Source organism: Genypterus blacodes, unplaced genomic scaffold (assembly GCF_046128005.1).
Source record: "Genypterus blacodes isolate CSIRO-AG114 ecotype Tasmania unplaced genomic scaffold, CSIRO-AGI_Gbla_v1 ptg000055l_1, whole genome shotgun sequence".
NCBI classification, from domain to species: Eukaryota; Metazoa; Chordata; class Actinopteri; order Ophidiiformes; family Ophidiidae; genus Genypterus; species Genypterus blacodes.
In genome coordinates, this window is record NW_027466867.1 from 5,473,391 (window position 1) to 5,500,653 (window position 27,263).

Genomic DNA, 27,263 nt, shown 5'->3' on the forward strand with positions numbered 1-27,263 from the left:
TTGTCGTTGTGTGTGGACAACAATATAGGCGATACACAACACGACACAGTCCAGTTCAGACAGCTTTTTTTCACCTCAGCAGAGAGAATGAATGGAACGCTCCATCCAGAGCAAACACCAGCTGGATCAATATTGCTCATGATATACAGTTCAAGCATCACTTTTCAGTCAATGGCGGCTCAATTTCTCTTTTTTCTCCCCCCCCCCACAGAAAGAACTCCGGATTTAAAGAGTCCCCAAAATCATCCTGTCAAGTTGACTCGGCAACATTGAATTTTTTTTAAAAGTGACAGAAGCTCCAGATTCAAGACATTAAAATGGATTAAGGATGGCACAGCTGCTACAAAATGTACTTCAAATATGTCACGGAACATGCATACAATGGTACATTTGGAAGTATTAACCTGTAGCTGCTAAGGGGCAGCGGGGAGAAGGGGGAACCTTGCGTCATCGGTGGTGTCGTTTCATTTGATGAGGTATAAATGGGACTAAAAATACCAAGAGTAGCTAATGGTGCAGCTTTCTCCCAATGCCGACACCTTCCTCCCGACATTCTGCTGAGCAGCCGGTGTGTGTGTGTGTGTGTGTGTGGGGTGACGTGTTGAGATGAGAGACACCGAGGTCGTTTCCTCATCCACAGAGCGAAGGCGACAGCAGTTAGACATGGCAACTGGCGACTGTCTTTTCCCCCCAACAAGACGAGACTAATGTAGCATTTCCCCTTGATCTGGGAGTGGAGTGGCGTCTCTCTGCTCTTGCAAAAAACCGTGTTGACTTCACTTCCGACAGGTCCGGTGGGGCGTGTGTTTCTTGGGAACCTCAATGCGGCATCGGCTGCGGTCGTCGAGCCACGGCAGCTCAAAGTTTCTGAAGGAAAAGGCCCAGTCAGGCATTTCAGTTAGACTTTTCGCACCTTTTTGTCACTTTCCTATCACTGCACATATTTGCAGGTCTCTTTCGGGAGAAGCAGAATCGAAACGGCGGTGTGAACTTACTGTTGTGTGAGCTTGGGTAACGGGCGGCCAAACGCAACCACAGGAAGGAAGGGGGTGATCACTATAGCTTCAACTGACAGAAATATAAGAATTCAGTTTAAATGTTGGACTTACAGTTGTTTTTGTTTTGGAACCATTGAAAGATCACAAAGAAACAATGTTGCCATACCATCTTCAGTATCGGGGTAGAAAGAGGAAACCTCGGGCTCCGTCTCCAGGACGACTTTTTTCCTGTTCATACGCTGCTGCAAACGCTGGAACATCCGCTGCTCTCTGATTCGCTGAATGTCCCACCTAAAAACAGACAAATATCAAACTAAATGTGTAGTAAAGCTTCAGGAGCGTCCCGAAGACGAACAATAACAAGGTCAAAATACAATCCATCTTTAAGTATCTATGCTACAAATGGTCAAAACGTGTTCCTCAGTGGCGTGTACCTCTTCCTCCTCTTCTCATCCAACTCCAGCTTCATGTGGCGCTTCAAAAACACGCCGTCGTCCAGCATCTGGATGGAAAAAGACAGAGTCGACACAGGCAAGGGATCAAGTTCACGTGCTGCTACGACTGAACACTCTGGTCGGCACGGACGGGGTCTCACCTCCGGAGGTTCAAAGGAAGAGTCCACATCCAAAGGTTCTATGTAATTTTCCCTCCAAGATGGAACTAGGAAGAGACCAGTATATAAAAAGGGAAGGGACAGTATTTATGGATGGTGTTCAGCTTAGAAACATTCACACAAGGCTACAGTTAAGCACACAGCATCATCATCATCATCACCATCATGTACTACAGCAGGAGTCCACTCACTGGCCACTTCCTCCTCCTTCTTGGGGGAGGTCTCACGCAGGGGGGACAGAGGAGGTTGGTTCCAGCAGCACAGATACATCTCTGTGGTGGACATGAAGGGCAGCTCTTCCATCTGACAGCTGAGGTCACATTCTTCTTTGCATTGGATCAAAATGTCCTTTTCCGCCCCAAGCCGCATCGGCATGCACTTCTCCGGAGTCTCCTTGCTGCGCAGCTCCCTCTGGTTGGGAGAGCCCGGCTGCATGTCCAGCTTTTGCGGGCTCAGCTTGGAACTCTTGCCGCGGGATTTCTGGAGTTTGGAATCTCCGAAGAAAGATTTCCTGTGTGTGGAAAGCAAAGAAGAATTGTTTGAGAGTCTACAACTTTTCCCACATATTTTGCATTTAAGACGTTTGAAGGACAGAGTGCCGTCTCTGCTGCCGTCTACTTTACCTTTTTTGCCCTTTACCACCCCGACTAAAAGGAAGCGAGGTGGTTGAGTTTGCCTGTGAACCCTCCTCCATATCCAGATCCCACATGTCTTCTTTATCAGGGGTCCACGGCTCCAAAGGCTGGAAGAGTCGCTTGTCACGCGGCGGGTCCTTCCTTGTGAGCTGCAGGCGACGCTCCATACGCTCAATACGTGCAAGCAGCTTTAAAACAAAAGGAGTATATAACAGATATAACATAAACATCATACATGAGACGGAGAAGGAGGAGAACAAACGTTGACATACCATCTCTTTGTCTGCTTTGAGCTCATCTATCTCCTTGTCTTTTGTTTGCAGTTGTTGCTGCTGTTGTTCAATAAGGTCCAGTTGGAGGAGAAGAATCTGTCGGAGGCAGTTGGCTTGTGTGTGGGGGTTGGCTGGGGTCTTCCTGATGTTCCTCCATTTGCCCTCAGAAGAGAGTTCGATAGATGCGGTGCCAAGAACTCCGGGGACGAGCCCCTTCACGCTGTCCTCGGCGCCCGCATCCTTGGTGTTATTGTTCAACGCCATCTGAGGGTGATCCATATTGTCGATGGAGAGGGGTTTACCTTTCACCGGGGATCCCTCACCCCCCATTTGTCTGACAGGGGACAATATCCCCACTGTTTTAGTTTCTCCTTTAACTACTTCTGTGGCGGCAAGGGCAACTTTGCTGGTCATGTAATTCTGGTCTAAATCCTTTGACTTGCTTGGGATCTCGCCCCCCTGTACGTCTTGGACATCTATAACAAAGTCACAGGACTCCCTCTTGATCCTTACAGGACTCACAGTACCGGCCCCTGTGTAGGTTTTGTCAAAGTCGACGGTGTCGGCGTTCTGCTTCAATCCCGTATTTGGAAACAGCGGCGATCTCAGAGTCATGGCGATCACAGCGACTTCTCATTCTGCAACGCCACGGCGATGCAATTCAACCACAGCTTCTTCCCATGTGAACCGAGCAGCTTAGATCCTACAAAACACAACAGAAACACGCTGAGTGTGTTAGTATATCGCGCGTAACTAGGTGCACAGTGCTTCTGAACTGAGAGAGAAAGATCTGCTAACTGGGATAAAAACAATAAACTAACATTAACATTAAGACAGTGACTGATCTCAGGCATCCTTATCCTAAATTCGTTAGCCGGATTTGAAAATCGTGCTAAGCTACATTAGCTCTGCGGTAGTGAAACAAAGGCGACGTTTCGGTAGCAAACTATGCAGATAAGGAAGCCCAGTTAGGCATCCGGGCGGACATTTCAGTATCACGACTTCAAACAAGGACTCGGGAGTGGCTGTGTAGGACACTGGCATCAGCCGTCTCCTCCATTTTGGTTCTCGCGAAATCATGAAAAACAATAACAGCTAGCTAGCCAGCTAAGCTTAGCTGGCCAGTCCACCCAACAAACCGCGCGTCCGGAGCGAGCCTGTGACAGCGAACACGCCGCGACATAAGCAGCTCGAACCGAAACGTTTCAAACAACGTGCAACCAGGTGTTTTTATCTTACCATGCCTAGAATTCATGTCCACCTGCAAGTGTCTCCATGTTCCCTCCTCAAGACTTGTTTTAAAGCGCCGACTACTGCGCATGCGTAATTTGTTATATGGCCATTTCTTGTGTTTTGAACGCGCGTGTCAGCACGGCGCCAGCAGGGGGCGGCAGATCCACATGTGTGTAAATAACCTTATTCACGCTGCACTTTACACTCAGTTATTATTGACCTCAGCTAGGTGTGTCAATGTCTGATAATGTTTGCCCTTTAAGCTACAAGCTACTCATGATTTAAAGTAGTTACGCTGTGGTTAAACTACTCTCTTAAAAAAGTAGTTGGCGACGGATAGCAGCAAAGTGTGTCCACTAATATTGTCACAAATAGTTATTATCTTCATGTTTATTTGTTGTTGTTGTTGTTATATTGGAGGTGATACTGGTTTGGTGTAAACAAGTTAAATCTGACTAATAATGTCGTCAAGCTTGTGAACGCGTTCGCTTTTCCCACTTATGAAACTTAAAATGCGCACTGACTGCTCTGTTGTATTGTCACACAGCTGTTGTATTCTCTCCAAGCCACCAGGGGGCAGTATTCAATCTTTGTTGACCGTAGCAACAAGGAAGTGCTTTCGTTTCTTGTGCTGTAATCAAAATGGAAACAACTGTCTAACAAATCTCGTACTCTGGAACTTAAGCTTGTCGAAAATTGTACATCTCAGGCTTTCATGACATTTTCGCAATATCTCGCTGACATTGTTGAACATTTGCGTTCTGGGGTGGAGACGGACAGAGACAGTGGATTGTTGTGAAATTAAGAAGGCATATGTGTGTTGTTAGCCAGGTTAGCCACTATAATCCATTACTTACCTAAGGTTACATTTCCGGACACTATTATTACTCGTTGGGTCAAGAAAGAAGCAGCAAAATGCATCGGAGAGGAGTTGGTGCGGGAGCTATCGCCAAAAAGAAGCTTGCAGAGGTAATGCACATTACCTTGGTGTTTACATTTTAAATACACATTGAAAACATGTCTTATCTTCATATATTACCCCTTTTCTCCTTTTACATACTCAGGCTAAGTATAAGGAAAGAGGAACTGTTCTTGCCGCGGATCAAATTGCTCAGGTAATACAGCCAAAGTTTTACATCAGCACGTTTAAGATGGAATTATTAGCTAATATTACGTTTTTGTCTGGTTTTTGTCAGATGTCTAAGCAGCTGGAGACTTTCAAGTCCAACCTGGAGGAGTTTGCCAGCAAGCACAAACAAGAGATCCGCAAGAATCCCCAGTTCAGGGTCCAGTTTCAGGAAATGTGTGCCACCATTGGAGTTGACCCCCTTGCCTGTGAGAAGCATTAAGTTTAAATCTGTGAATACACACCACCAGATAAACACGTTGGTCGTATTTCTGAGTAGAATATAAGCTTGTTTATATTTTTCCTCCTACAGCCGGTAAAGGGTTTTGGTCAGAGATGCTGGGTGTCGGTGACTTCTATTATGAGCTGGGCGTGCAGATTATTGAAGTGTGTCTGGCTCTGAAACACAGAAATGGAGGTTTGTAGATCAGCTGTTAATCAATTCATGCATAAGTGTGAGTTCAGCCCTGGCCCTAACCCTGTGTGTGTCTTCTTTCAGGGCTTATTACTTTGGATGAACTCCATCAGAGAGTGCTGAAGGGAAGAGGGAAGTACGCTCAGGATGTGAGCCAGTGAGTGTCTGCTATTCCTAAAGGAGCCTTTAGTGTCGTGTATCAGGTCGACATAATCTGATTATTGAACTCATGGAACATTTGCTTTCCAGAGATGACCTGGTGAGAGCCATAAAGAAACTGAAGGTCATGGGGAATGGTTTTGGGATGATTCCTGTCGGCGGTTCTTACTTGGTGCAGTCGGTCCCAGCAGAGCTCAACATGGACCACACTGTAGTCCTGCAGCTGGCAGAGGTAAGACTTGGATCTTTGGGGTTTCACTCCACAAATGCTTGGTCTGAAGCCCATCTGGTAAGACTCGTTTGTTTCCGTGTTTATTTGTAGAAGAAGGGCTACGTTACAGTGAGCGAGATCAAGGACAGTCTGAAATGGGAGAAGGAGCGGGCTTGTCATGTCCTGGTAGGTGCTTGGCAACTCATTTCATGTCATTGTGACATTTGGTCTCTGCTTCCAGGCTCTGAAAGCACGAGATCATTCACCGAGTTTTTTCTCTTGTATTTCCAGGATCACCTGCTTAAAGAGGGACTAGCTTGGATCGATTCTCAAGCGGCGGCAGAAGCACAGTACTGGCTGCCCGCTCTCTTCTCTGAGCTGACGTCCCGTGATGTCACACCGGAGGAGGCCAATCAAATGATGCCTTGAGGAACAGAAGTGTGCTTGGACTCTGCTCAAGAGGAGAGACATGTTGGTAAACAAAATGTGGCTTGTGGGAATGAAGCATGTGACGGACTTGGCCGACTCACCAGTGCTGGCAGGCAGCGTGAATTCCCTCTGAGGTCACACTCTGCACCCAGGGGAGAGGACATCTTTGCTTCTTAGGGCTCTCCTCACTTACAACATCTATGCAAAGAGTGTACTCGCATTATAAAGGGAGGAGTCACTGAAAGCATGATGTCGTGTTTCTGACTTCTACATTGTCTTTGGGGATCACGGGGCAAATTTCACTGCACAGGACTTTGTGTTTTACTTTATTCAGTAAATTCTGTCTGTCTCCATCAGCTGTGTGACTAAAGCATGATTTTATTTCTTGTCAGCAGGGTTATTTAAAAGCATTCACATAATCACATTAACAGAGGAAGGAAAGGGTTTTATTTCAAATACACCTTTATCTTTAAGCATTTAGAATTAAGTTGATTTCATCATCTCCTCACACACTCTCATACAGTTTTATTAATATTACATCTTAAGAGCCACAGGAATTTGTCAGATTATACAAACACTTAGTTTCAGTAGGATATGATCATTAGTATGTTATTGCAGTTTTATAGTTATTTTAAGAAAGTGATACTCAAACCCTTTAATGATTCATCCATGTTACCTTTGTTTACCTTTAGAAAGCAAGAATTATTTAAGTAAAGAGACATTAGAGCTCTTCAAATCAATCTAAAGCCATATAAGAGTCATTTTGCTTCATATATTTAAGATTTATGGGCATTTCTCATTTTAAACAACACGCCAATATCCACACGTTTCCTCCAAGCGTATGGATCATGTACCAAGATTTTGGAACGCATCTAAATGGCAGTTGACGTGATCCTCGTACACTTCCTGCTCAAACTTGTCACAGTTGAGCGCACACAAGGGACAGACTTTATGGTTCTGCTCGTGCTGCTCCAGCTCGGCCAGGGTGATGCCGGGGAAAATCTCCTGGCAGTGACGACACACCAACGAAAGCTGGGACACAAATAGACACGGGCGCTTTGTGAGCAGTAACAAAATAAGATCCGGATCATGCCTGGCTTGTGGTTGAATACCAAGCGACCACGTGAGATCTGAGTTTTCCTCAAATTCATTCTGGCTGAGCTCATTTCAGCTGTGTGTGTGTAAGTTAAATCAGTTAACTGGTTTCCACTGTTACTAGTTTCCCTTCATGAGTGGGAGACTTAAACATTTCTATTTTTCTGACCACTTACGACACATTTCTTTACAAATTCCTCTGAAGAAAAATTATAGCACTTACCTCTCCCTCTTCCTCTCTAGGTGAAGTGTCTCCTGTGAGAAAAAACAAGCCAGTTGGTTAACAGTGCGTCACTAGTTATCTCTTATTTGGTAAACACTGATTTCCAGTATGCAGCCATGTTGTGAAGAGCACAACCTTCCTATGAACACCAGTTGTTCCGACTGAGCCCAGAACTTACCGATACTCTGGTATAAGTGCTGCTGCTGCTGAGAGTCTGCATGTGTGAGCTGTTGCCATGCTGCTGAACCAGGAGGAGAGTCGGGCAGCAGGAGCTCTGCCTCTGCAGGAGCCGCTGTGGCCTTGGCGAGCTCCCTTTGGAGCCACTCCACGTCTTTACGGAGATTCTGAGAGAAAAAAGTTAAATAAAATTAAGGGAACGTTTTCAACGAATCATCCATTTGTTGAACAAAGCAAAGTCTTGATTACACACCAAGTTTTCTGTTGCCAGATCGCCCTTCTCCTGTTTCTCAATCAGGTCCATGCTTTCCTTCTCCATGATGACGTCATCCCTCTCTTTGATGATGCCTTCCTTCTCTGCGATGAACCCATGAGCCTCTTTGAGTAGAAGCTGAAACAATACCACATGCAAAAAATTGTTTTTATACATATATATATATATATATATAAACATTGAGTTCAGTGTAGACAGATGTGATCTCAGCCCTGACTGACCTCTTGTTTGCTACTTTTTTGAGCGAGCTCTTCGATTGTTCTGGAAAAACGCTCCAGCTGATCCTTGCACTGCTGCATCTCTCTCTCCATCTGATCTGCTCGCCACTTGTTGGTTTTGGATTCCTCCACCTCCTTCGCCAGCAGAGCCCGAGCATCCTGCAGCTGGTTACGCAGAGTTTGACACTGCATCTGTGGAAGACGTATCTGAATCATGAACATCGCATCAATAACGCACAGGGGACTTGTTGTGGAGTTGTAATCTTGTTCTTGATCCGTTCTTACGTTCAGACTGTCATCTGGAGCTTTCCTCAGCGAGTCCTGCTCTGACAGCCTCCTGTGTAACACCTGGTTCTCTCTCTTGAGTTCCTCTTTGTCATGCGGGAGGCTCTTGGCCGTTTCCAGCTTTACGGAGAGCCGCTCCTTGTCCCTCTTGCTGCTCTGCAGATCAACCTGCCAAAGGTTCAGCACACGGTCAGATATCAGTCGAAGATTCAGATTACTCATGTACATCAAAGAGCTTGAGTTAATGTACTACTTCCCTATATTTCTTACTTACATAAACTGTGTATAAAAGAAAGATTTACCTCTAGAAGCTGAATACGATCTCTCAGTTGGAGTAACTCCTGCTCTGCTTTCTCCTTCTTTTGTTTCAGCCTAAAACACACAGAGACAAGGTAAGTGGAACGTAGAAAATGCGCTGAAATGTTTCTTCTCTGGTCATGATGATAAATGTACACCAAAGCAGAGTGAACTCACGCCGCAATCTCTGTGCCTTGAATATCAATCTTCCCCCTCAGCTTCTCACGTTCCTGCTTCAGGTGGGTGATCTTGACAACAGCTTGACTGTATTTCTCCTCCTGAAAAATGAAGGAGGGAATAATAACATTTAAAAGGACTTGCATATATGCAAAGTAGAGCTTTTCACTATAAGATAAACTCACATTTACCTCTTTTTGTTTGAATGCTTCACCCAAACTCCCTTCACTTTGCTTCACTGCAGTCTGCTGGTTTGCGGTTTGGGCCAGAATCTCCTAGAATGTCACATCAAAGTTCATTGTTTGCCCTGATTCTGTACTGTGCTGGTTATGAAAGAAGATTCCAGAAGTCAGACAGGGAACAAACCTTCAAACTGTCCGTCTCTTGCTGTTTCTCCTTTAAGGCGCATCTCAAGCTTTCATTTTGTTCCTTGATTTCACCCATTTCCTTCAGGAGTTCACTGTTTTCCAGCTCCTTCTGTTTCTTCTGTCTCTATTGAATGTAAGTACAAAGTGTCAATGGCACACGTGTCTATTCCTCTATTCTCTCTATGGTACAAGAAAGCAGACAAGCAAACCTTCAGGCTGTTGAGTTCTTCTTGTTGCGTCTCCAGAGAACTTTGTAGGTTTCGATTTTCCTCCATTTTCTGATCCAACTCTTTGGTCAACTCAGTTTTCTCACGCATACTTTGTTCCACCTTCTCCTGGGTCACACAAAACACATGTCAACTCAAAATGGAGTTCAGACCGGGACGTGCTTTCATTAAATACACTGTGTCTCTTGCACAAGGCTTTCAAAATCTATATCCCAAAGTTTAAAATCCAAAAATCTCTAGATGGTGTCAGGGGGATTTCCACATAAGACCCTTTCATCTCTGGATTAAAGCCCAGGTCTCTGTTTACACAGTCACTGGCTTTTGCTCCATATCTATCATTTCACATGTACTGCCAGGCTGAAGAAAGACATTTGATACCTGTGTTGTAATAACCAGAAGGTCATCTTCGGGACTGCTCTCTGCGTTTTGCTCCACTGGGTGTTTGAAACAGAAAGGGGTGCTGGCTCCTCGCACTTGGCCATTACTGTCGATGTAGCAGAACTGGTAGAAATCCACGTCATCTTTCGGCAAGTAGTATTCTAAAGGAAACAGAACAGAGCGGATTGTGAGACATTAATCATTGCAGTGAGAGGACTATTGTCCACTGTATAAAAGGAGGGAGAGAGGAGGGGGGAGTTTGAATTATACAACATAATGAGCATAATGAGTGGTACAGAGGTGACAATAAACTGTACCCAAACATCATCGTAGAACTTTTCCTCACCATTAAAAACGACATGCTTAGTCACCGGCTGTTCCCCGATCACATCCTGACATGGCTCCACCCACAGAAAGGTATGATAGTCCTTTGCTCTGCTCCACCCTACCTGCACAACAACAACAACAAGACAAAACTGAAGGGGGCGCTTCATTGCTCTAGATACATATGACACCAAAGTCTGGTTTGCGCACCTTAAAGATGCCCACCCAGTCCCTCGTGTTGGGCTGGAAGGCTGCAGTCAGGGTGTAGCAGCAGGTCACAGGGGTCGCAGGCGGGTATGAGTAAGGGACCTCGCTGAAAATGACCTGGGAGAAGGATTCAATAGGGCTCTCCATGCTGTCCATCAGGTCCAAGGGATCCATCAATCCACTGATCAATCAATTAAGTGATCGAGAGAGAGAGAGAAAGAGAGAGAGGGAGGGACAGACAGACAGACAGACAGACAGACAGACAGACAGATAGATATAGATAGATAGATATAATATGATGATAACCATAAGGTTTTATTAGTCTGACGGAAGTCAGCAGGTGCCATAAAGGAGTTCCTGCCTACTCTAGGTATACTTTCACTTTGTTGATAAACTGCGCACTCATCCGAGGCAAACTTTAATTGTTTGTTCTACCTTCAAACTATTTATTTCGCTCGAATTTAACAAGGAAACTGTCACGTATGTTATTAAAATTAAAAACATGAAACTGAAAGTGACCACAGGGCCGCTCCCAAAACTGTAATGTTGTTTACTTCCGTGCTTTATACATTGTTATTAATAAAAGCTATCGTAATATATCTTATTTTGTTGACAAATGTCAGCAATTAAAGGTTGAACTTACATGTTTGCTGCCCCTTCTCTTCTGCGAAGGTTCTCAGTCTCCGTATCAAAGCTCAACAGAACACACCGCTTGGGACGAGCTGCCGTGATGCGTTCAGGTACGCCCCGGAAGTTTGTCAATCCATCGTCGTAAATACACACATAAATACATTTATAAATCAGACACCTTGAGGCTCGGCTGATTAGCTCTGCGGGAAAAGTTGGTACTTTTAAAGTGACGAATGATGGTTGTTCACTTTGGGCAATGTAGCCACATTTTAACAACTTCCTCTTTCTGTCCTTATTTCCGCAGTGTCAAGATTAAACCACAAGAGGGCGCCAAGAGAGAAATTGTGTGGGGTATTTTGTTTATTGGACAAAACTTGGAACACAACCACTCCAATAAAGCGTCTGTAAAATACAGCGCATATGTGTGTCTATATGTGTATTTAAGATATACTAAATTACATTTTCGCCTCGGGGATTGATAAAGTTATTCTTTAATTGCAGTTGCTCAAAGCTCCATTAGAATGTTAGGGATTAGTCATATCATGAAAAGGTACTAGCAGACTATTTTCACTGGACATTTAGACAAAAACAAACACACTCATCAACTGTTATGATGTTGTATTTCATTCAAGGGGTGTAAGAAACTAATGACAGGATTTACTATACGTTTATTTATGTGCACTGTTTTTTATACATTAAATCAAATTGGATATATTCATTATTTATAATTATTTATAATGACATAGGTATGGATTCATGAACATCATCGGACGGTAAAGCACCATATTGTTGTGTATTATACATACTCACCTGTGAAAACTGAAAGGAACCTCTGTGGGTACGGTTTCTCATTACAGAGCCAACAGCCAATCAGAAGAGAGAGCTCTAGCAGCCCATGCTTGCTATTGGCTGAGGACAGAACGGGGAAGATCCACGTGAAACAGTGACGTATGTGTCTGTGTGTACACGCTGACATGAGTTACAGCAGTGGACCTACAGTTCATCAACACAAGGCGATAACGAACACCGACAGCGTTGCTCCACATAATCAACAGGACGCACCGACATATGTCCGGTAATGTTACATTTAAAACGTTTAATGACACATTTACAACGTTTGTCACGGGTTTGAAGTTGCTTTATGAAGCCTGTTGCTAGTTAGCAGTTAGAACTCCTCTGCTTTACGGGGAAGTCAGCGTTGGGTTACCATAGCAACACCACCAATGGACGTGCCAGGCCACAACGCTGGAGATTGACTAAAGTAATTTGCGCCATTGCATCGTCACTGACGCTTTGCACTCGTTATAAGAGAACTTCCAGAAACAGTGATGACCAGAAAATCAAGGACAAGGTACGTATTGATATAAATATTACAATGGAGGCAACTTAACACGTGCAATTCGTATTTTTTCAAATGAATTTAATGCGCTTCCGTGTGATTTCTACACAAAACGCCTACTTTAACCGCTGAGTTCATTTGTAAACAGTGAAATTATAGTTTTTTGTAATACTGCTAAAACAATGATAAAATGTAATGGTAGATGTCTGAAAACTTCACATTTCAACCACGTTGTTAACCCAGACCAGTAGTTCCCAGTAGCGGGTGTGATTGAGGCGCCCCCTGGTAGTGAATCATATGACCTAAGATTTCTGCAATTAATGAAAACGTCTAAAATCAAGGTATATTCTGTCATTGTGGCGAATAATTCACAAATATAATGGGTTCGGACTTGCTCAGAGATGGGTCAGAGGATTGATGATTTGTAATATATCCCTGGTTGCCCATATTTGTAGTAGTATTAACTATCTTACACTATTGTTTTGTTTAGCTTCTTTATAAATCCTTGCTTCCTCTCCTATTGGACACTCGTTGTTGTTTTGGGCAGATTCTCCTTGTCCTCCTGCAGATATTTGAGCAGAGTTTCAGGTTTAGAATTCAGGATTATACTATCACCATGACCAACACCAAGCAAGGAGCATCAATTCATTATTTACTCTGTGAAATGAATGAAAAATGCACATATGTCCATAATAAACATTTAGCATCCAAAATAGTGTCAAAGTATCTAATGTCGCCTAATCAGCAGGTGCAGAATTAAATGAGAAGAAAGCAGAAAAGCAAGCACACTCCGCCATATCCTTCCACTTCATTATGCTTCTTTTATCTGATGGATGCCTGATTAGCTGCCGTGACGCCAGGAAACGCGGGATACAATATCTTGTTTGGCATGTTTTCGATCCTCCTTTGCCAAGATTTTGACCGACATCCTCTCTCCGCCCGCTCTTTTTTTTTAATGTCTGCCATGGAAGACCGGGCTTCAATTGAAGGTGCTCCATTTCAGCTCGGCCCGAGAAAAGACGTGTACCGTCGCTTCACTTACACCAGATACTGCTGTGCTGCTTTCAACACAGATTTGAAATTGAACAGCTTCAGTTGCCGAAAGACACTTCTCCTGTTTCAGTGAACAAATATCAGGGATTATACCTCTCCTCTTGCTCCCTGCTGAGCTCTCCTGCTCATTTTCTCTCCATCTTGTCAAGAGGGATCAGGTGTTTGTTCCCCACATTTCTAATTGGACACCAGATCCATGCTGGGCCTGCTCCTTGAGTGTGTAAGTCAATCTGAAGTGAGCCGTCACTAAGATGATACAACTTTCTTGTCTTCTTTAACTAGGCGGCCGCCGGTGAAGGAGGTGGAGGAGGAGATGTGACTGGTTTACTTCCTGAGGAGCATGACAGCATCTTGAGAGGCTCTTAGAACAAGGATCCCTGCAGCAAAGAGGCAGAGGGAAGTGAACCCCTCCCCTCAAATGTATGTGTAAGAGCCAAACATGAACCTGATCCAGTAATGTAGCTTTGTTAGTTTGGATGACATCAATGTTGTAACTTTGCTGGTTTGATGACGTCACTATTGTTTATTTAAGCAGCTTTACACTCTTACACACTGACACTATTATGAGCAACACAGGAAGCAACACGTACGTTTGACTCTGTCACTTTGTGTTTTCTGATTAAACATTTTAAGGAACTTTACCTAGTCTGGTCTGGCTTACATCGAGAAGTGGCACACCTACGGTGAAGAGGAGGCAAGACGAAGGTTTAACGATGCAGGTCAGTAACTGTTACTGCTCAAACACTTTTGAGCATGTATTCATGTGTAGCTACAATTGTCTTTTACAATCAGACTCCTTAATTAGGAATGTTTACATGAGCAGCTGTGCTAAACGGCTTCATTTAACAACCAGTAGTCGTCCTCGCTGAATCCGGTCATTGTCGATGGGGAGGAGAAAACACAAAGGTGTCACTGGTGCGTCTCCGTGCTGTAACTGTATCCTGGCGGCTGTCAGAGGGGGCGTCGCAGCCCGACGTAAAGCTCACAGTTCAGGCCCCGGGATTATCCAGATCCCTGGATCGGAATACGGTTACCTAGCACCATAACCTCCCACGGCGTGCCTGGGACGTCCCGCCACCCACCCACCACCACCACCACCACCTGCCAAGCCAGTGTTCCATCACAGTCATTATCAGCAATTAGCTTGTCCTCACCTTCACCCTCACAAGACACAGGATAAGGCGGAGAAGCTGGCGTGATGAGTGCTGAATACAAAGCGCTCAGGTTAGAGTGCTTCATATGAACAAAATGACGCCTGTCGTGTGAGTGTTTTCTGTATTCATTCTCTCTCTATTGTTCCTACAACGACTGTAACCAGGCTGACGGTTTGTCACTGTCCAGTCCCAATCTAGCATTGAGTGTCAGCTGCTGACAGTAAGGAGAGAAACCAGGGCAGAAACCTGACTCCACGTGTGCACTTACAGCACGTAGGCCTCCTCTGTTCTGTTTGATTGAATTTCACCAGACAGGGGAGAGACAGTGAAGTGGACCTGGAAAATACCATGAAAACGGGTAAATATTTCTGTCTTCTTTCTTCTCCACGCCATGTCCAGAGCCCCGGCGAAGATTCGGATCACGTGCAGCTGTGTGAACCGGAAGGCGAGGACTCGGGGAGCGACAGCCAAAACCTCACCCGCGCCAGCACTCCTCCCGTCTTAAAGAAGAAGAGGAAGAAAATCAAGAAGAGGTACTTCACTGCTCAATCTGCTCTTGTTTGTATTGCCACAGTGATTTCCCAGTGCAGGAATATTGGCACTAAGCATCCTGACACTCTTTTGTATGTGATACCGTGTCCTGGAGGCTTTTTAATTGCGTTTGCTTCACTTGGGGCTCATCGCTCGAGAGAGGAAGACGAGCCAAGCACATGTCTGTCCCTCTCTCTTCCTCTCTTCTCTTCCAGATGACTGTGGATCAACCTCAGCAACTGCAAATATGAGAGCGGTATGTTCCAAGAGATCAATCATGAGTGTCATCACCCCCACGTACACAAAATACACTTCCATCTCCATGGAAACGCTCATATTTGCGTGTGTGTCCCCCCTCCTCCCCTCCCAGTGCGCCGTGCGTCTCGCCGGTATGGCCTGAGAGAGACGAACAACGACGAGGACTGGACGCTGCTGTGGACCGACTGCTCGGTGTCGCTGGAGCGCGTCAGGGACATGAAGGGTTACCAGGTACGATTCGCCCACAATGCACCTAACGCTCCTATTCCCCTCCATTATCATCAAAGGCTAATTCCACCAAATTCAGTCCTATAAAACAAATGTGTGGTAATTGAAAGATATCAAGGGGAGAAAGTCGCTCTGCGCTGAGTTTTCATGGCTCATAACATTTTTTTTCCGCTGAAGCAATCAATTTGTGATCTAATTGGGTATTTCAATGAATACACTGTTACTCTTCAGCAGGTTACGACCAATCTACCTCCAGTGTGAAGACGGGGGATCGGTTTATTTTGTCGTATCTCACTTAGGGTGCATTCAGTCTTACACATAAAAAAACACTTAACGCGGTCGGCACAGGGCCTCAAACGCACGCGGAGTATTTCCCCTGCATCCGATTAACATCAGCCAGGAACCTGTAAACGTCTTCTCTTGTCTTTTGCAGAAGATCAACCATTTCCCGGGGATGAGCGAGATTTGCCGGAAGGATTTACTGGCGAGGAACATGAACCGCATGCTGAAGCTTTTCCCCAAAGACTACAACATCTTCCCCCGGACCTGGTGCCTCCCCGCAGAGTCAGTTCGCCGCCACCGAGTGTGAACTTTGCGTCATCGTTTCGGGACCTCGTTTCTAACTCGTCTTCTCCCAAACTCATGTTCTGCAGCTATAGCGACTTCCAGGCGTTCACCAGGGCCAAGAAACACAAGACCTTCATCTGTAAGCCTGACACAGGAAGCCAAGGCAAAGGCATCTTCATCACCAAATCAACCAAAGACATTCAAGCTGGAGAAAACATGATCTGCCAGGTTTACCTCGCCCGGGTAAGCACAGAAAACAACACACACACGCAAAATCGCACACTCACACGCAGGGGTTGAAGGTCAAACATGATTTCTTTCCCGTCCCAGCCGTTTATTATCGACGGATACAAATTTGACCTTCGCATCTACATCCTGGTGACGTCATGTGACCCGTTCAGCATATTCATGTATAAGGAGGGACTGGCTCGCTTCTGCACCACCTCCTACAACGAACCCACACACAGCAACGTGGTGAGGAATTGGAAAATGGCGACCTTCTGTACGTTAGAGAGTTAGTGTCTTTATGTAAAATGGCGCCTTATGTTTCTCCTCCTCACGTTAGGACGACGTCTGCATGCATCTGACAAACTACTCCATCAATAAGAACAGTAAGAATTTTGTCCGTGACGACGACTCCGGCAGCAAACGGTAAGACGGTATTTGTCGCCTGGTATTACCGGGAATATCACCGTTTTTCTCATCGAAACGTCGGGTTTTTTTCGTTCCCCAGGAAGCTCTCCACGCTGAACAAGCTCCTGGAGTCTCTGAACTGCAACACGGAGAAGCTGTGGAACGACATCGAGGACGTGATCATAAAGACTATGATCTCCGCTCACCCCATCCTCAAGCACAACTACCACACCTGCTTCCCCAACCACACCACCGGCAGCGCATGCTTCGAGATTCTGGGCTTCGACGTGCTGCTGGATCACCGACTCCGACCCTGGGTGCTGGAGGTGAACGCCAGCCGCCCTCCGGGGACAAAAACACACACATACACACACAGCAATGGAGCCCTCGTGTTTTTGAAATGCTACTCAGGCCAAGATGGATCTCGTTACGTGTGTTTGTACCTTCAGGTGAATCATTCCCCAAGTTTCACCACCGACTCCCCGCTGGACCGCGACGTGAAGGACGCTCTGCTCTACGACACCATGGTCCTCATCAACTTGGGTGCCTGTGACCGGCGGAAGATCACCAAAGATGAGAGACGGAGGGTGGAGGAAAGGTTGCAGCAGAAATGCTCCAGAGAAGCCAGGTAGGTACGGCGCTTGTTTAAGATGGTGCGCCACCATTGCCCATGTCAGACATTTGACTGCACGTGTGTGTGTGTGTGTGTGTGTGTGTGTGTGTGTGTGTGTGTGTGTGTGTGTGTGTGTGTGTGTGTGTGTGTGTGTGTGTGTGTGTGTGTGTATGTGTGTGTGTTAGGACAGAGGAGCTGCGTCAGTGCCAGGCAGCCTCCATGGAACAGATGGAGAGGTACGAGGCCAAACACCTGGGGGGCTTCAAGAGGATCTATCCCAGAGAGGGAGGGGAGAAATACAGCAAGTACTTAAAACACAGCAGCTCCCTCTTCCAAGAGACGGCCGCCTCCAAAGCCAGAGAGGAGTGTGCTAGGTACAAGCAGATTCATACTCTACACACCAGCCGATACACAAGGGGGGGGGGTCCAATTCATTCCTGAGGATAAAAATGGAGAAAGGCGATGATTTTATTGTCTGTGTAAGAAATTTGTAGATCGACATGGAGTATAACAACGTAAACACAGGAGAAGTACAATGAAACTGCTATTAGAACCAATTCTGTGTGTGTGTAGGAACCAACTGCAGGAGCTGCGTCTGAAGCAGGAGAAGGACAAGGATGACAAGTGGAGCCGGAGGAAAGACCTGCAGGGAGAGACGGCCGGGGAGAGAGCCAAGCCACTGACGCAACCAACACCGGCGCGACTGGTGAGGCCCCCATCTTGTGTCACAGAGAGCAATAGAATAGATGCAGTTTGGAAAGTCGCCACAAGGGGGAGGCAGAAAGCTTCTCCCTTTGTCCCATGATGAATGATTCATATCCTGGCTGACCCCTGTTAGAGCAGAATCATAAGTAGCTGCTGCAAATTAGTTGGAATAATATTCCCAGAGATCATTTTTACTGAATGCTGCTTATGTCAGATTCAGAGATGTTTTATTGGCATGGCAACAACACAAACACACAACAAACAGTGTTACTGAGGTAGCTTGGATATTGTGAATATGTTGTGGTAGTCTTGACATAAAAAGCAAGTCCATTCATTCAAATCCATCTCTGTCCCTGCAGCTATTGACCAAACCTCCTCTGTTCACCGCAAACGTGACTCCCGCTGCCATCGAGGTCCTAGAGGAAGAGCCAATGTCGCCGCAGCCAGAACCCCAGCAGCAGGAGCAGCCCCAGCAGCCCCAGCAGCAGAAGCCCCAGCAGCAGCCAGAGCCGCCGCAGCAGGCGGAGAAAACAAGAGAGAAGGAGGAGGAGGAGGAGGAAAAGGAGGAGGGGGAGGAAGAGGAAGAGGAGGAGGTGGATGAGGAGAAGGAGGAGCAGGAGCGGCTGAGCGCCCTGCTGGGGAGGGAGAAACTTCTGCAAGACCTGGGAGTGGTGGACCAGATCTACCAGCTGCTGCAGGGCCGGGCGACAGGAGGAGGAGAGCTGCCGTACACCCGGGGCAAACACCCCACCCAGAGGAGCAAGCAAGCCCAGCAGAGAACACAGCTGATGAAGGTACCACACAAACACACTGCTCTCTGGGTGAGTGTGTGTGGGTGTGTGTGCATCACAAGATTTCCTTCATATCAACTTGAAATGTGTACAATTTAATGTATTTCTTCTGAATTATTAGAATTGTATCCGATTATTCTACAGCACTTTCACCTTATTCATGTTTCAGTTTGAGTGGCCGAAGCAGCTGCAGCTGCAGCAGCAGCAGCAGCAGCAGCAGCAGAAGAAATATTCTCTCAACTTACAGCAGGTACCTGACAACACAACAAATGATTTATTAATAGATATAAAAGAAAACCATTGATGCAAAAGCCAATTTAAGAGTTGATTTAATTAAGAGTTTTCACCACATGGTCCAGAATCCTATAGCAGCTCTGCACAAAGACTGTCAACACCAACAATTCATCAGTCAAATCATTGAATATTATATACGTTATTATTTACATATGATATAGGAATATTGTATGTGTTGGAACAAAGATAATATAGAGTTTGTGTTGTGTGTTCAGTACATCCACGTGACTCCCCAGCGTCTGCTCAGGTCCACAGTGGACCAGAGGAACCAGAGCGAGCCGGTGTGTCTGCAGGCTGACACCGTGCCTGCAGCGATACCGAGGCCCGTCAGCGCCCAGAGGATCCCCTGGCAGCGTGAGTACAGACCCACACACGGTGCATGCTGGGAAAACAAACACAAGCCACACAAACTGGAGGTTAACACAAGAGAGCAGCAGAAGATGAATAAATCAAGTTGGTTTGGTTTATTGTCGATTATCATTGTTTATAATTCCACGGTTAAGTATTTAGTATTTTTCTCTTTATTTCTTTTTGCATATTTTTGCCCTTTTCAGTTCCTTAGCTATGAATTTTTTAAAAAGCTATTTTGGAGCTCTGCTGTATTCTAAAAATAATTACACATATACACACATAAAACTAAACTGCAGTTTGAATACCGATGTCATCTTCTTCATTAGTACCAAATTTATTATTCATATTAAATGTGAGGGAATTGTTTTTCTTTATATTATATAAAAGTATTTTGTTACTGCATCCATTGCAATAAAATTCAGCATAATTCAGCTTTGTGACCCAAATGACTCAGTTAATGTTATTCTTAATTTACCCCCTTAACACACCAATCACAATTAAAACAGGATTTATTGTGTAGAAGAAACAATAGAAAAAAACAAACTGCTTTTTCAGATTTTGCTCAGGTTTCATATTTTCTTGTTTCAGTCAGCTGCTCTCTGACCGGCCGGCAGGACAGGAGGGGCTCGTATGGCGAGTCCCGGGCCGGGGCCGGCATCTCGGGCATAAACCACGTCCACAAAGCAGCCCTGCGCACCGATCACATGGCCCGCGACCCCAAAGCCCTCCAGAGTCTGTTTGTCATCTCCACCCGCGCCCCCCTGATCAGCAGGCCTGTGTTGTCTCATGTGAGCCGCAGACCCTCCCTGAGAGCCGCCGGCATGGACGGCGGCGGCGAGCAGCGCAGGCGCAGGAGCACCATGTCCTCCACGACCCACTCCAAAACCTCCGAGGGGCTGCAGAGCTGCTTCCCAATACGAGACGCACCTGAGAGACTCTTGTACAGAATCAGAACCATTTTAGACGACCCCGGGACTGGAGAGCGATGAGGGTCAGCGAGGCCTTAAGCTGTGAACACAAACTGTGCCTATGATGACTGACTGGACTGCCTGCTATTTCTATCTGCACACAGGCACTTTCTGCCGATTGCCACTATATAATCCCCAGAAATGCAGCAATAACAGTGTATGAGGAAGTGTGTGTGTGTGTGTGTGTGTGTGTGTGTGTGTGTGAGCAAGTGCATTTTCTTTACCAAACCTCACCTTTAGTGCCAAAATGTGCACATATATCTGCACATCTTCCCATAAAAAGCTGAATCTGATGAACTGAACTGAAGAGCAAACTCAGTGGTCAACACATGAATATTAAAGACATTTTAGTAATAAAATAATAAACTGGAGGATGTTTAGGCCTCTTAGGTTTTGAAGGGCACTGATCAAAAAAAGGAAATATTGGAGTTTAAAAGAATATTATTTTCACTTATGGTCTCTACATAGATTGATCATTTTTTAGGTTTATTTTTTTGTACTTTGTATATATTGTTATTAAAAAATTGGTCTTTTTAGATCACTACAAATTGTTTACTGTAGTAAAGTGAAGCATTAATATTGGACAATAAGTTCGCTCACGCACTCCAGAGAAAGTGTGTGTGTGGGAGAGAGAGATAGAGAGAGATCTACTCTTTCTATGTGTTAAAGCTCTTCAGAGATAAAGAGGCCATAAACTTTTACAATCAGCGTCCGGTTTCTTTGTTTACCTCCACTAAGTCGAAACTTTAGAGGATATCAGCCTGAAATAAATACACACACACACACACATGCGCACAGTGAGCTAAGACAGGAGGCCTACCGGATTGATCAGATGAGAAATAAATGCAAAAGAACGTCAATATATATGACAAATACGTGGAAATTATTTTCCGTAACGACGAAAACAGCAAAACCTCCCTGTCTGATGTAAAAGGATGAAAAACGCCTGACTACGCATCCACACATATAAGACTGAGTGGGTTAGTTGAATCAAAAATCAGTTTTCGATATTTTTTAAGCCATGAAGATGTATTTCTGTACATACGAGACTGAAATGTCCCGAAAACACGCGACAAAATGCGAATAACAACAATAACGCGTGAAGCGCCCAAAGGCCCGCAGAGGCCCGATGAACAAACATCTGGATTTAGCTCTTATTTATCTGCTTTTTACCTCTTATTCTACACTCAATTTCTTCAAATGTCGTTTCTATTTAACTGACTGAATACATTATTAATGAAAAATGTAAAAATGCTTTGCTTTACATTTCAGAAAAACGCTTTAACTTTTTGATTCAGTGTTGATTTAACTGTCCGGCTTGTTTTCCAGGCGCAGGAAAGCCTTCCCCAAAAAATTCCTAAAAGCCAGGCGGCGAGTTTGGATTTAAGGAATTTATGGTTTTACTGCGTCTATAAATGTCGGAAGTCCTCGCTGGTGGTGGGAAAACGTCCAGCTGAAACACTCCTTATTTTTAAAACAGCAAAAGAAAGAGAAGAAAGGAAATAAAAGCAGCGCAGAATGACGGAAATCCTCTTTGTAGCCAGTTTTGTGCTGATAATAAAGGAAAATATGGCGCATAAGGTATTCTGTGTTTTTGGAGGCATTAATCCGCCTCATCCATGTTCTATCTTCCCTTAAACATGCCGGCCTGAGATCAATACACACTTGATCTGCATTAATTAAGGGGAAATTTTTGCAGTTTTTAACGCTGAAACACACAAATAATCATTTATTTAAACCAGACGCGTTTTAAATGATTTGCGCGTAAATACAGGAAAACGAGTTAAAGCTTTAAAGGATTTAAGATGGCCGAGCCCGAAATTAGTCAACATATTTCAGTAATCCCTTATAATCACATCGATCCTTTCATCCTGAAGTGTTCTAATTCTGATGAAGCTGCGGGATGAAGATGAAGCTGCGTGTTTACACATGAACCTAAACACACCACAACACCAAACCAAAAGTGAACGCCCGCGTCCCTCAATGTCAATCCAACATAAACATCATATAGGTAGCATATCCGCGTGCTTACCTTGCAACCTCTGCGTCCCGGGATTCGAACCGAAAACCAACCTTGGACCTTTTTTTGAGGGAATAAAAGATGGCGATGAGGAAGAATGTCTTAAAGCACAAAACGGCTGCTGTTTATGAAAATTTACAACTTTGCCATGGAAGTTTACGACTCGCCCGGCTCGGGGATTGGTCGCTGTTGGTCATGTGGACGCCAGGAATGGGAACTTATTTCCCATGAGGTTATATTGCAGCTGCTGTTTTCCACCGCTCATTCACTTAACACTTCCTAACACAACCTTTTCCTAGCTCTTTGTATTTATGCAATACACGGATACGAGGGAAGAATTGCTCCCGGTGCGTAATCGCTCCAAAAAACCGGGGCGACGGGGAGCCCCACTGCGCAATCTCTCACCGTGTGTGTGTGTGCGTGTGTGTGTGTATGTGAGTGTGTATGTACGCCATGTTATTGTGGCTACACTTCCAGCTATGTGGCGTGAAAATGAGGGATCGGGACACTCCACGGTGGCCGAGGATTTACTTTTGCTGAAATCACTTTAACGCGCCGGGAAAAGTAAAGGGGGGAATTTTGGGGATGGATGAAAGGAGGAGAACGCGAGAGGAGTTTCTGCAGAGTGGCACCACACCGGACATGATGGATTATCAACAAAGGTAAGGGCACCATGTTTCTGAGAGCTGCTAGCGATTAAACTGCTAAACCGCTGCTGCTGCTCGGCGTACGAGCCAAATGTTTATATGATGGCAAATGGGAAGATCAGCCTCCACAAAGTGCTCATTACCGCTTTAAAGCATCCCGATGTTCTTGCATGATGCGAGATATGCACAACCAGTTGCTTGATCGGATTTTTTTAACCCGTGGTGTGCTGCGGTGCTTTCCTATAGTGGCGCACATCTATAGGCCGGGATGCTGCAGGAGAAGCCCGGGTTTGGGGGCTTGGAAAGCCGGGTGATATTGGGTGAATGTCCCCTAGGGTGGAGGCCTGCTTTATGAAGGTGGTTTAAGGGTTTGACTGAACGCAGGCCAGGCTTGACTTTGATGATGATGACGTTGTTGATGATGATGGTGGTAATATAGGGGCCTATGGGGGGAAATCACCTAAAGGTATATCAACATTATAAAACGGTGTTATTTGATGTTATCTCTGGGAAAGCATCTTAGGTTTGTGAGATTTGTGGTTAAGTGCAGGACATCAAAGCTTTGGCTCTCATCTCTCCCCTTAAGGGTCCACGCAGCTGAAGAAATATGACGTTTGCATTGACTGAGGCCATTTGTGATTTGGCCAAATCTTGTGTAAATAATCGTGGCATTAAATGGGGGCTGATAGGGGGCTAGGGAGGGGCTTTCCTGTGTCCTACATGCCTGCCAGCTTCACTCCCTTATGGCGTGGAAAGCTCACGTGTGGTGCCAGTGGGCCTGTTGGGTCGCACTTCATGCCAAAGGTCCAGCTGTCATCAGGCTGCAGGGGCTGTAGCCTGACGTGCAGGCAGCACCGGCGTCCTATTCAAACACAAGATTTACACTTCATTTACATTTTTTTTTAAATACAGGGGGTTATTTTGTGTGTTGGAGACGGATGTGAGCAGATTCCAAACCCCAAAATGCGGAGCACACTGAGCAAAAAACGCAAAGGGAACAATGGAGGATTCATTTTGATATGCTCGCACTCTAACAAACGTCGCTTCATAAATCTAATATTCTGAATTACTACAATGGAAACACAGTAATAAATGTAAATCTATTCACAGTATGTTAACAAAGCGGGATCATATTCTGTTATATAGGAACAACCAAGACGGGGCAACTTTTCAAAAAGTGCTTATATAGAATAATAAGTTTGTGTAAAATGGATTAAAATTGCAAAAATGTTTTCAGCAAAAATCTGTTTACATTTATTTTATATAATTATTAAGAAGGGTTTTGAAAATATACACACTAACGAGACCTGCTCCAATTACGCAATAACACCGCTCATATTCTCGTTCCGTTCATTGACACGCTTATTGTTTTCTTAACTAAACAGTGAACACTCTCACACACGACTTACTTCATTCCCAATACAGAATTAGAACAAATGTGAAATTCGCCCATTTCATCGCGGTTGGTGACGTCGTTCATCTGTGTGAAGTCTGTATCCTCCCGTCATGCTCTCTGCACGTCGTCGTGGACTTTATTGGAGGAGAAGCGGAGAGAAAGTGAACACACACACACACACACACACGTAAAGGTGAACGAATGAACAAGCAACGCTGTGCGTTTTTGTAGTTTAGTTATTATTATTATTATTTATTTCTAACAGTGATTTGCTGTAATTACTGCTGGCTGAGGTGTTATTGTTATTTCTGGAACATTTCCTGTGCGTCAACAGGTCTAAAGTGCGGTTATTATGCATGATTTTGAAACATCATAATGTATCCCAACAAGCAGAGAGAGAGAGAGAGACGAAGAGAGAGAGAGGGAGAGAGACAGAGGGGAAGAGGGAGAGAGGAAGAGAGAGAGATTATAATGTTCGCCAGTTATCTGAGCATTATCAGAAATACTGCGCAGTGTTTTGCGTAAAGATAGATAGATAGATAGATAGATAGATAGATAGATAGATAGATAGATAGATAGATAGATAGATAGATAGATCTTCTACACTCTTTTGCACTCATAACACTGTTTCATTTCACACTCTTTTCCTCCAAACGTGTCTTATTTGTTCCGAGCATCTCACGGCGAGCGGTGTAAGCGTGTGCGTGTGCGCGCGTCAAAAGGACTGACAAGCTCCGACGCTTTCGTTTCGATTCACCGGGGACCCCTGCGCGCAACAAGAGCCCCCCCACGGGCGCGCCAGTGCAAGCGCAGGCGCCGCTGATTGGCCGGCGCCGGATCAGCTGGTACGCGTCCCCTCCGTGCTCAGTGGCACCTCGCAGCCCCCCCACCCCCCCTTCCAGCAAAAACCAAATCTCCGATAAAGTAATGGCAAAACCACTTGGACTATAAAAGACAACAAATCATATTCCTCCGGAGTATATACACCCCGTTGTCCACCCAATGAGTTCCTATTTTGTAAACTCAACTTTTCCCGTGTCTCTACCGGGAGGACAGGACTCTCTCCTGGGTCAGATACCGCTCTATTCCTCGGGATACACCGACCCGTTAAGACACTACTCCAACGCAGCCACATATGGAGCAGCCAACATGCAGGAGAAGGTTTACCCCGCGTCCTACTACCAGCAGACGGGCGCGGCGGCCGCGGCCATCTACGGGCGGGCCGGCGGCGGAGCGCCGTGCGACTACAACCCGGTCGGGACTTTCTACAAGGACGCGGAGGGCTCGTGCGCCTTCAGCAGCCGCGAGGAGCAGCCGCTGTTTGTCACTCAGGAGCACCAGCAGCGCAAAGCGGAGTGTCCGGAGCAAAGTGTCAACATGGGCAGCAGCATTGACGACAAGTCATCCACTTTGATCTACCCGTGGATGCAGAGGATGAACGCCTGTTCCGCCGGTGAGTACAAACACACATATACACAGGCGTACAGAGTACAGTATACAGACTTCGTGTACAGGCTGTTGTTTTTGCCTGGAGGCGATAGAGCGCCGCGTCCCGCTCTGCGTGATGAAGAGCGACCGCAGCTCCGCACAGTTGAGTCCAAATAAAAACACTTGAGTGATATTTCATGAACTTTTTCGGAGACATCAAACACCAAAAGCGCGTGTTTTTACTGTTACAAGCGCCGAGAACGACACATTCTTCTTCACGCGCCTCAGGGCTCCGGCTGCTTCATCATCATCATCACATACAGACGAGCACGCACATGCGGTGCCACACGCACGCACGCACGGCTCACACACACACACGCATACGCGCAGGCACGCACATACAGACTGGGCCTTCATCGCCACAGCTTTCACACATCATCATCAGCTGCCTTTGTCACTTTTACTGAAGCAAATATCTCAATAAAACTTGGATATTTGCAGTGATGGCGCGAAAAACAGAATTACACCAAAATGTTTTTTTTTAATGACGTTACCTGATTTTTAATCATTACTGCGCAGTTTATACGCATATATTAGGATATTATAGGGAGATAATGACGCTTTAAGACGGAGAAGATTCAATGAGGGCGCCACACACACACAGCCAGCACCAGCAGCCTATTCTAAGTGATTTTAAAATAAAGTCCTAATCAGTTCGCTGCTGTGCATCAAACGTACAATATTCGTTGTCAAATGAATATTATCGGAAATTATAGAATGTTTTTGTTGTCAGTAAAGGTAAAATAAGTACCTATATGAGTGTGAGGCAGTAATTTGAGGTATAGGATTAAATCTATTTTTTTAAATCGTGGTATTCCTCTAAGAAGGTTATTGATCAATATGTGTATAGGAAAAAGTGGGGCTGTGATTTGAGTTGTATGTGATGTGAGTTTTTAAAATCTAATTTATCTCAAACAGACTTCTGTGGAATTTCAGGCTGATTTTCCTACAGTTTAGAATTTTGCTACATATCTAATGGTTTTTCTTATAATAATTGCAGGTCCTTTTGGTAGCAGTGGGCGCAGGGGCCGACAGACCTACACCCGCTACCAGACCCTGGAGCTGGAGAAGGAGTTCCACTTCAACCGCTACCTGACCAGGAGGCGCCGGATAGAGATCTCCCACGCCCTGTGCCTGACGGAGAGACAGATCAAGATCTGGTTCCAGAACCGCAGGATGAAGTGGAAAAAGGAGAACAAACTCCTCAATCCGTCCAAAACGGAGGAGGAGGAGGAAACAGAGAAAAAGAGCTAAAG

General features: G+C 45.3%; 5 protein-coding genes across 8 annotated transcripts; 3 read left to right on the forward strand and 2 right to left on the reverse strand.

The window, feature by feature from the left end:
* Positions 1-200: 200 nt before the first annotated feature.
* Positions 201-3,868, reverse strand: msl1b (MSL complex subunit 1b). Of its 3 annotated transcripts, none has more exons than XM_076152066.1 (9): positions 3,758-3,868; positions 2,519-3,221; positions 2,235-2,434; positions 1,803-2,122; positions 1,594-1,658; positions 1,433-1,500; positions 1,165-1,289; positions 996-1,068; positions 201-867 (listed from the first exon to the last, which is right to left on the reverse strand). In XM_076152066.1, exons 2-9 carry the CDS (start codon positions 3,131-3,133, stop codon positions 777-779), a joined length of 1,557 nt encoding a protein of 518 aa, XP_076008181.1. In that variant the 5' UTR covers positions 3,134-3,221; positions 3,758-3,868; the 3' UTR covers positions 201-776. The 3 variants fall into 3 exon arrangements, with proteins under 3 accessions (XP_076008181.1, XP_076008180.1, XP_076008179.1); XM_076152065.1 differs by having other exon boundaries at positions 1,594-1,668; positions 1,801-2,122; XM_076152064.1 differs by having other exon boundaries at positions 1,773-2,122.
* Positions 3,869-4,360: 492 nt separating this feature from the next.
* Positions 4,361-7,223, forward strand: snf8 (SNF8 subunit of ESCRT-II). The gene is made up of 8 exons (XM_076152067.1): positions 4,361-4,720; positions 4,816-4,866; positions 4,948-5,086; positions 5,191-5,295; positions 5,377-5,449; positions 5,542-5,683; positions 5,774-5,848; positions 5,954-7,223. The coding sequence occupies exons 1-8, from the start codon at positions 4,667-4,669 to the stop codon at positions 6,089-6,091; spliced, it is 777 nt and encodes a 258-aa protein (XP_076008182.1). The 5' UTR covers positions 4,361-4,666; the 3' UTR covers positions 6,092-7,223.
* Positions 6,516-11,140, reverse strand: calcoco2 (calcium binding and coiled-coil domain 2). Of its 2 annotated transcripts, none has more exons than XM_076152063.1 (15): positions 10,985-11,140; positions 10,345-10,522; positions 10,157-10,259; positions 9,811-9,971; positions 9,415-9,537; positions 9,204-9,329; positions 9,029-9,112; positions 8,838-8,938; positions 8,666-8,735; positions 8,364-8,531; positions 8,082-8,270; positions 7,840-7,977; positions 7,588-7,753; positions 7,410-7,441; positions 6,516-7,123 (listed from the first exon to the last, which is right to left on the reverse strand). In XM_076152063.1, the coding sequence occupies exons 2-15, from the start codon at positions 10,513-10,515 to the stop codon at positions 6,938-6,940; spliced, it is 1,818 nt and encodes a 605-aa protein (XP_076008178.1). In that variant the 5' UTR covers positions 10,516-10,522; positions 10,985-11,140; the 3' UTR covers positions 6,516-6,937. The 2 variants fall into 2 exon arrangements, with proteins under 2 accessions (XP_076008178.1, XP_076008177.1); XM_076152062.1 differs by having other exon boundaries at positions 9,415-9,540.
* Positions 11,141-11,846: 706 nt separating this feature from the next.
* On the forward strand, positions 11,847-20,855 carry ttll6 (tubulin tyrosine ligase-like family, member 6). Its single transcript, XM_076152306.1, has 18 exons — positions 11,847-12,046; positions 13,646-13,783; positions 13,997-14,082; positions 14,917-15,050; positions 15,264-15,304; positions 15,419-15,537; positions 15,968-16,098; positions 16,188-16,344; positions 16,432-16,575; positions 16,667-16,752; positions 16,835-17,060; positions 17,184-17,362; positions 17,533-17,721; positions 17,921-18,053; positions 18,412-18,873; positions 19,013-19,093; positions 19,353-19,491; positions 20,077-20,855. The coding sequence occupies exons 6-18, from the start codon at positions 15,523-15,525 to the stop codon at positions 20,475-20,477; spliced, it is 2,343 nt and encodes a 780-aa protein (XP_076008421.1). The 5' UTR covers positions 11,847-12,046; positions 13,646-13,783; positions 13,997-14,082; positions 14,917-15,050; positions 15,264-15,304; positions 15,419-15,522; the 3' UTR covers positions 20,478-20,855.
* A 4,666-nt stretch (positions 20,856-25,521) lies between these two features.
* Positions 25,522-27,261, forward strand: hoxb6b (homeobox B6b). The gene is made up of 2 exons (XM_076151660.1): positions 25,522-25,972; positions 27,008-27,261. Exons 1-2 carry the CDS (start codon positions 25,522-25,524, stop codon positions 27,259-27,261), a joined length of 705 nt encoding a protein of 234 aa, XP_076007775.1.
* The last annotated feature ends 2 nt before the right edge of the window (positions 27,262-27,263 follow it).